This window comes from Coregonus lavaretus (genome assembly GCF_964263955.1).
Source record: "Coregonus lavaretus genome assembly, chromosome: 17".
In the NCBI taxonomy this organism is placed as follows: Eukaryota; Metazoa; Chordata; class Actinopteri; order Salmoniformes; family Salmonidae; genus Coregonus; species Coregonus lavaretus.
The window spans coordinates 20,750,329-20,759,474 of NC_140004.1; the positions used below are offsets into that span (position 1 = coordinate 20,750,329).

The following is a 9,146-nucleotide window of genomic DNA, read 5'->3' on the forward strand; positions in this document are numbered from 1 at the left end:
ATTCGAATGCTACAGACGTTTTCGTGAGAAGATCGATTTTAGGGATGTCTCCTGGCTGACAAACAGGGCTGTAGCTCTGCCAATTTCCACCGTAGATGGGGAAGGGCGACATAGGCGGATGCAGCGAATTGAGACAGATATATGGAAACAAAACAGATATCTCTACCTTAAACTGACAGATTTTGATGTTTAAAAAAAAATATATATGTTCATTAGATTGATGGTGGGTCAATAGACTCTTATGGAGACTTGTCTCTTCCCCTTTATCTACACTGATTGAAGTGGATTTACCAAGAAACATCAATAAGCGATCATAGCTTTCACCTGGATTCACCTGGTCAGTCTATGTCATGGAAAGAGCAGGTGTTCTTAATGTTTGGTGCACTCTGTGTATATTACAGGCTACCTAGAACTATTGTTTTTCTTCTAGACAAGCAGTGGAAAAAGTGTCCAATTGTCATACTTGAGTAAAAGTAAAGATACCTTCATAGAAAATGAGTCAAGTGAAAGTCACCCATTAAAATACTACTTGAGTAAAAGTCTAAAAGTATTTGGTTTTAAATATACTTAAGTATCAAAAGTAAATGTAATTGCTAAAATATACTTAAATATCAAAAGTAAAAGTAAAAGTATAAATCATTTGAAATTCGTTATATTTAGCAAACCAGACAGCACTAACCAGACAGCACTTTTCTTGTTATTTATTCATGGATAGCCAGGGGCACACTTCAACACTTAGACATAATTTACAAACAAAGCATTTGTGTTTAGTGAGTCCGCCAAATCAGAGGCAGTAGGGATGACCAGGGATGTTCGCTTGATACGTGTGTGAATTGGACAATTTTCCTGTCCTGCTAAGCATTCAAAATGTAACCAGAACTTTTGGGTGTCAGGGAAAATGTATGGATTAAAAAAGACATTATTTTCTTTAGGAATGTAGTGAAGTAAAAGTAAAAGTTGCAAAAAATAGAAATAGTAAAGTACAGATACCCATAAAAACGACTTAACTAGTACTTTAAAGTATTTTTACTTAAGTACTTTACACCACTGTAGACAGTTTCATTTTGGTTAATTAACTCTAGGAGTATAGCCTAGCCTGTAAAATATATGTTCGTTTTTTTGTCGAAAGCAACTTGCATTGAAATTGGTTGATCTAGCTGCAGTAATCATAAACACATGCACATACACTGGAAGATGGGCCACCAACCCCACCTCAAAAAAGTAAGCTATGGAGAAAATGCATCCCATGATATTTACTTTCTGCATCCCATGATGTGTAGTGCTCATGAGAGCAACACCACTAAAAACTATTTAGAACATGATTTGAAACTCAGATTTGAATCTCAAACAATTAAGTAATAGGCCTAAGTTATAGGATACACAACGCCTGGAAGAAAATGGTATAGTTAGCTGAACAAGGTGTGCCTTTTGCTAAAAGAGCTGCAAATAATGTTTCCTGTAAACAGGCTATTAAGCCTTGCCTCTGGCAGCTGCGATCTTATGATTAGAAATGAACGTCGGTGCGCATGAGCCGTTAGGCTACTCTCCACCCATTGCCGAACAAATATAAACCCACAAGCAATTTAACGTAAAACAACACTGGCAGCGCCACTTGATATAGACCTCTCCTCCAATGACTGCTTAGCCTATAAGTGGACAAGTGACAGGATACTGCGGATGCTTGCTTTCTAGACACACATGCTACGCACAGCCTTTTGAATGTCACCTACTTATTGCAACCGAACAGCGGAGTGACAGCCCTCGGAGAGAAACTTATTTGGCTACATTATTGGTGAGTATAAAGCAACTTCTTGTTCCTCTTGTGGAATTTCAGAATTTGACAATTAAAGGGCTACTACTCTATGATGGTTTTATGTTCCACTTGTTTTAATTTCATAACTGGTTTTAGTATAAAGCACATGTGAAGCAGCCTAACCAGTCAGTTATTCATTGCAAGTTATGCAAGACACAGAACTGTGGTATTTTCTGGTTGCCTAGTCGGGCTATTGCATAAGACCTCTTTCACTGTGGTCTATAATAACTTTATGTAGCCTACATGGATAAGGCCTCACTAAATCAAATAACACTGCTCTTGAAGTGCTTGAAATCTACTTTTGTGCTAATTTATTATATAAGTATGTTACTTTTATGTTAGTGTATGAACTTGTGAAGGCCTACAGAAAAACTACTTTTATACTGTATTATTTCAGAGATTTAAATTAAATTTGAGCCATCATACATGATTTCTAAAGTACCATCTCTCAAATTACAGTACAAAACATAGACTCCTTAGGTTAATGATTCACGCCATGGTTATCCAATTCTTGGATGTGCTCTTGCTCCACAAATTAAAGGCCACTGTCTGCTTTTTTTCACACATACAATGGTCATTAATTTGACGCAGCCCAAGTTGTATCAATATTGACTTTGATCTGTCAGCAGACATGCTGTAACATTGCTGATCCATAGTGACTGTTTTGGTCCTGTCTGTTAACTCCTGGTCTAATATGTTTATGTCAGTACAAGTATGTAATGAGTGTTAAATGCTGAAATGAAACAATACTTTAGAACTTCTGATTCAGTGTGGTGGATTAATCTTTTTGGTTGTCTTTTTTGCAGAATATTGTATATCATCAACCACCTGCTGAGGCTACCACACAATGGATGTCCTTTGCATATTATCCCAGTGTCTAAGAAAACTCTCAAACCAGCTCTGTAAACTTAGATAACAATTATTGTTTTACCCTTCCCTTTAGCCTCTTATTGACCAGAGCTCGGAAAGGAGTAAGAAAATAGCTATATTCTTTGATTTGAGGCAGGACACCTGAAACATTTATTTATTGAATCTCAAAGAAGCAATATACCTCATTATTTATTAATCATATAATCTTGGAAAGCATTGTTAAGTTATTATGAAACTATCCTAATATTTAGAATTTAGTTTTGAGATTCAAACACAAGTTTTTTGCAATGGAATCTACCACTATAGCATCTCTTGCAGCAGCCACCACTTTAGCTACCGCGGCCTATTCGAGCGATATGTCAGGCTACCTGTGGCTACTGATCCTGGGCTTTGTTATTGCCTTCATCCTGGCCTTCTCTGTGGGGGCCAATGATGTGGCCAACTCATTTGGCACGGCGGTGGGCTCTGGCGTGGTCACCCTACGGCAGGCCTGTATCCTGGCCACTATCTTTGAGACGGTGGGCTCCATGCTGCTGGGGGCCAAAGTCAGCGAGACCATCCGCAAGGGCATCATCGACGTGAACATGTACAACGGCTCCGAACACGTGCTGATGGCAGGCTCCATCAGTGCCATGTTTGGTGAGTGCTTATATGATGGTCACTGTTAGGAGTTCAGAAACTCCTTGCATGCTATGTTGATTTGAAAGGTCTCAAAAGCATTTATTGATATCCTTTTGAAAAGGGCAACAAATGAGGACTTTGTTCATCCTTGTGTCCTACAGGTTCTGCTGTGTGGCAACTGGCCGCTTCATTTTTGAAGCTCCCTATATCTGGAACCCACTGTATTGTGGGTGCAACAATTGGTTTCTCCATGGTAGCCAAAGGTCATCACGGGGTCAAATGGATGGAGCTACTACGCATTGGTATGTAAATGACTGTGGAGATATGCTGCAATAGGGACTATGCCGCAATAGTGACTTGCACAGACATTTTTATTGTGAGATGATAAGACTACATTAAAAGGGTGACATGCATGCTTATGACAAGTCTTACAATGCATTATATCTGTATCATAATGCATTATATATGTCTGTGTTAAGTAAAGTGTTAACAAATAGTGTTGGTCAGAGACTAGTTAAAATATGCTTTGAAAGGATTCTCTTTTAAAATGCCCCTCTTTTCTCTCTGTAGTGGCATCTTGGTTCCTCTCACCTCTGCTGTCAGGCATCATGTCAGCAATTCTCTTCTATTTCGTTCGAAAGTTCATCCTGAATAAGGTAAGAGGGCTAAACCTGTAATTCACTCTTGTTTTTAGTGTTTAAACCTTCCTCTGGGGAGTGAATGTAGAAGGATAAAATGACTGTTTCAACACAACATGGGGAGTATCTGAGGAATATATGAAATAACAGTGATATTTAAGAAGAGATCCTTAACTATGTACTCCGAGCCAGATATTACCCATCCTGTCTTCCTCAGGAGGACCCTGTTCCCAACGGCCTGAGAGCTCTCCCTGTCTTCTATGCTATCACCATGGCCATCAACCTGTTCTCCATCATGTTCACTGGAGCCCCCTGTGAGTACAATACACACTCTATCACGATGCACACATACACACCACCTACTTCATCCTCTCAAACCACTCTCTCACAGCACTAATGCAGGGACCATTGACACCCCTGGAGCACGCTTGATGCCTTATAAAAAAGTGTCACTGGAGGCACCAAGGAGTCTGCTTTGATGACATCTCTAAATATTTCACTCCTATGTTTTGTCATTCAGTGTATTTAACAACCTGAATCTCAGAAAAGCAAGCCTACCGCTGTCAGAACTTCTGCAATAACATTTATTATACTGTGTTTTGGAATACAATTTTCTTTTCAAGTTGAATGAGCCACTGAGAGAAATATTAAATGAGAAATGTGTGTTTCACTTGCAGGGCTGAACTTTTCGAGAAGTCAACTGGCCTGGGATTAATACACACCATAACCCCTGCACACAGCACACATACAGCACACATAGACAACAATATGTAGGCTATTCTGTATGGTATTGCTAATTTAGCAGGACAACATTTTTTACCACGCTCGTTTTAATGCTTGCCCACATACTCTTTTCACATACTCTTGTCCACTTTTTCTGTTTCTCAGACACTCACAGTATCACAACTAATGTTCATAATCTCATTCACTCCAACAGACACACATAATCAGAACCACACAATTTTGTGTAGCATCATTTAGAGCAGGGCTCTCCTACCCTTTTCCTGGAGAGCTACCGTCCTGTAGGTTTTCACTCCAACCCTGTTCCCGGAGAGCTACCGTCCTGTAGGTTTTCACTCCTACCTTAATCTAGCGCACCTGTTTCTAATAATTAGCTGGTTGATAAACTGAATCAGGTTAGTTACAACTGTGGTTGGAGTGAAAATCTACAGGAGGGTAGCTCTCCAGGAACATGGTTGGAGAACTCTGATTGACGAGATAAGAAGTGTTCTTTTGGGAGCCTCTTGCTATATCTATGGCAGTAGGAGATTCATTGTCACTACATTACAGCATTTTCCATCCTGTATATTTGCATTATTCGTCTCTGCCTTTGGCTGTAAATGGTGTTTTGCTCCCTCTCTCTTACTTCTGTCAAGTCTTCATTAAAATAGGCAGAGCTAGACATCTTATTTTGCTTCATATACCACTATGAGACACTTTGATAGAGCATCTCTTAATTAAATGTACTAGTTAGCCATACGTTAGTCTATTACATTTCATTCTCTACCGGATTAAACAGGTAAGTATTTGATGAAAATTGTGTTACTAACCATATAGTATAAACATATGTTAATAAGTAAGAAACAAAAAAGTAAAAACAATTACTAGTGGTTGGTACATAGTAATGCACTGGCCTATTTTAAAGTGACCCTAAATCACATAATCACTGTGCCACAGCGCCTGTCTGACTCCCATTATCTGTTGTGCGGAGCATGTACTCTGTCTGATACTGCTAATCTCTGAGGACGTACACAAACAGTTTAGCTGGAAGTTCAAAAGTTTTCAAGAAATCTACCACGTGTCTCCCATCTCATGTGATTATGAAGTAGGCAGGGGCATAGAAACTACCATCAAAGGACAGCATTTGGTTTGTAGTATCCTAGTGATTATCTAAAATGACTTTGAAGGCACAAGCAATAGTACACTCAATAGTGTACTGGCCATTTGCATAACTTAAATGATAAGGTCACGTTCTACTTTATTCAAATTACTGAAGTATGTACAATTTCTAATTTTAGAAAATGCATCTAACCCAACTACGAATGTAAACTGAGACATGTTCGATGTTTTGGACAGAATTTTGTTGCTATGACTGTGATATAATACAGTGGGAAATGTTGACATTCCCATGGCAGGTGCTGTGTATGATGACCTTGGATTATGTGGAGGGTACATGCTTTAGTGAAAGCATCCTCTGAGCATTCTGTTCCTCATTCCCTTGTCCTGTACATAGTGCTGGGGTTCGACAAAATGCCATGGTGGTTAACACTGCTCATCTCGCTAGGCTGCGCCCTCATCACAGCCATGGTCGTGTGGTTCTTCGTCTGTCCACGGCTCAAGAAGAAGATCAGGCGTAAGTGGCATTGCTGTCCTTTTTCATTCATTTGCACAAAATAAATACTGGACTTCAAACTTGTGTTGATTTAAAGGGAATTGACTGATATGAAGATAATCCTGATTGCTCCCTTTCTGCCTGTTTGTCAATCAGGTAAAGTGGCCTCAAGCCCCTGTATGACTCCACTGATGGAGAAGACCCCTTCCAAACCTGCCCCACAGGAGCATCCCTCCACAATTCATCCTTTTGACTCTGTTCCCCAGACACCGCCAGCCTATGCGAAAAGGGCGGCCTTTAAGATTGGAGGCTCAGAGGAGGCTGATCTGGACAGCAACATGGACACCAAAGACTTAGAAGCTAGCAATGGTGAGATCCCCTTACTTTGTTGCAAGTGACTAGTGACCATTTTAATTAGGGCACAAGACATTATTTGTAAAGGTATACATTTTATATAGATAAAGTATTATAATATTATTACATTACTATAATAAGTATTATAGTATTTGTACACTCATCATTATTGTTTGAACTGAATGTATTATTGCTGGTTATCCTTCTTAGGTATTAATGGCATGGGCCCCATGACCATCACGGACCCACACAGTGGTCAGGCTCACACTGTACACAAGGACTCAGGGCTCTACAAAGACCTGCTGCACAAGCTTCACCTAGCCAAGGTGGGTGACTGCATTGGTGACGATGATGGACGGCCCATACGGCGGAACAACAGCTACACGTCCTACACCCTGGCCATCTATGGCATCCATGGGGACCCCAGATACAAGGAGGGAGATCTAGCAGATCAGCGGAAGAGATTGCGGCATGACAGCTACAACAGCTACTGCTCAGCTGTAGCAGATGGTGGCACAGTGGCTAAGGAGGAGGCAGGGGCTGTGGGGCTGACACTGGAGGCTGGCAAGGATATACTTCTAGAGGAGGATGAGCTGGAGGTGGACCGGCCAGAGGTCACACATCTCTTCCGGTTCCTCCAGATTCTCACTGCTTGTTTCGGCTCTTTCGCCCATGGAGGCAATGATGTCAGGTATGCTAGGATAGAGAATATAGAGAAAGAATTACTGTCTGTGTATTATCATAGGCTGATTATAGGCTGTTATCCTCTCACAGTAATGCGATTGGTCCTCTGGTGGCCCTGTGGCTCGTGTTTGAGAGTGGCTCTGTGGTGTCCGATGCCCCCACACCCATCTGGCTGCTGTTGTATGGAGGAGTGGGCATCACTGTTGGGCTCTGGGTGTGGGGACGCAGAGTGATCCAGACCATGGGCAAGGACCTCACCCCAATCACCCCCTCCAGGTATGCCATGCACTGAAACTATCACCCCCTCCAGGTATACCATGCACTGAAAGTAAATATCTGAGTTTTACAGAAGTCTTTGGGCCAATACAACAATATATCACATTGTTCAAACTCCCAATGTTTATTCAGTATGAATATCATTCACTGTACTCTTGTTTCTTATTACACAGTATACTGTATAACCTCTTGCGAATCTTATTTGCTTCCTCCAGTGGATTTAGCATTGAACTGTCCTCAGCACTCACAGTGGTAGTGGCCTCCAATATTGGTCTCCCTGTCAGCACAACTCACTGCAAGGTAATTCAAGTTTAAATGTATAGATGAGTCTGTCCAATTTCTTAGCCTAACGAGAAACTGTCTATAGTGCTATAACACTGTTATAAAATATTTTGGAAAATGTGTGTTTTATAACACCATACCGGAGGAGTCGCATGACACGTTAATAAGTAACAATTCATTCATTCATTCATTGACCAGTGTGAAACGGTAGAAACCAGTGTGAACCTGTGCATAGTGTTGAGTAAAGTTTCTGTTATGCATTCTCAGGTGGGCTCTGTGGTTGCTGTTGGATGGCTGCGCTCCAGGAAGGCTGTTGACTGGCATCTGTTCAGGAACATCTTCATCGCCTGGTTTGTAACCGTCCCCATCTCTGGGCTCATCAGTGCTGCCATCATGGCTCTCTTCACCTATGTTATCCTGTGAGGTTCGAATGGACCTGGCATGACCTTGCCTTCACCCCTGACGAGGGTCTACTACGCTGCAGCCGGGGATACTGTTGTTGCCTCACTGACCATAGTTACAAATTGTGTTGAAAAATATGTTTCAGCATGTTTATGTTATCTGTACATACCAAGTCCCGACTCTGTTATTTTGTTTCTTTATACACTTGTGTTTAATACACAGTATCCAGCATCATTGAAGTTGATTACTATGTAATGTTGATCATCTATCTATCATGTAATGAATTGTTTGAAAAATTGTAAAATGTCTAGTTTACAGCAGAACTAGGAGGTGTACCTCCAAAGGCGTTTCTAATTCAATTTTTGATTCAAAATAAAATGACATTACCAACCCATTTGTTGTTATAATGTCAGTACACATTTACCAGCAAGAAAATACAATGCAGTAACAACGTCAATTCATTTTGAATAGTCAAATAATAGATCAATACCCTCTGTCATGGTTTGCGGAGGCACATACAATACAGAGACATTGAAATCCTCATAAAATCTAGATTATTCTAGTCTTTCATTCACTTAATCAAGGTTGCCATTCACTCTATATTACAATGATAGAAACATTTATGCTATGTGCGGCACTTGGGTGACAAAAATCTATAGGATAATAATGAAATTGTGGATACCACTGGACAGTATTTAAAATGTATATGTAGGCTAGTGTGTGTGTGTGTCCAGATAATTTGACACTGGGTGGGACTGAGGTGATCTGCCGCACAGGTATGGAAGTATTTAGGGATGGAAAAGATCCAGGAGATGATACACACACTAGCCTACATATAGATTTAAAATACAATCCAGCATTTCATTGGCTATGA

At 40.5% G+C, this 9,146-nt stretch overlaps 1 protein-coding gene across 1 annotated transcript; it reads left to right on the forward strand.

The window, feature by feature from the left end:
• The first annotated feature begins 1,578 nt into the window (after positions 1 to 1,578).
• slc20a1a (solute carrier family 20 member 1a) lies at positions 1,579 to 8,666 on the forward strand. The gene is made up of 11 exons (XM_084181189.1): positions 1,579 to 1,792; positions 2,620 to 3,322; positions 3,466 to 3,606; positions 3,875 to 3,960; positions 4,160 to 4,256; positions 6,176 to 6,295; positions 6,431 to 6,643; positions 6,839 to 7,319; positions 7,403 to 7,588; positions 7,804 to 7,888; positions 8,138 to 8,666. The coding sequence occupies exons 2-11, from the start codon at positions 2,971 to 2,973 to the stop codon at positions 8,291 to 8,293; spliced, it is 1,917 nt and encodes a 638-aa protein (XP_084037315.1). The 5' UTR covers positions 1,579 to 1,792; positions 2,620 to 2,970; the 3' UTR covers positions 8,294 to 8,666.
• Positions 8,667 to 9,146: the final 480 nt, after the last annotated feature.

Excerpts from the sequence above, each read along its gene's own strand:
- slc20a1a (XM_084181189.1), top strand. The coding sequence starts at position 2,971 with ATGGAATCTACCACTATAGCATCTCTTGCAGCAGCCACCACTTTAGCT. Across the intron at positions 4,257-6,175 it reads CATGTTCACTGGAGCCCCCT|TGCTGGGGTTCGACAAAATG; the intron begins GTGAGTACAATA and ends TCCTGTACATAG. Across the intron at positions 6,644-6,838 it reads AGACTTAGAAGCTAGCAATG|GTATTAATGGCATGGGCCCC; the intron begins GTGAGATCCCCT and ends TATCCTTCTTAG.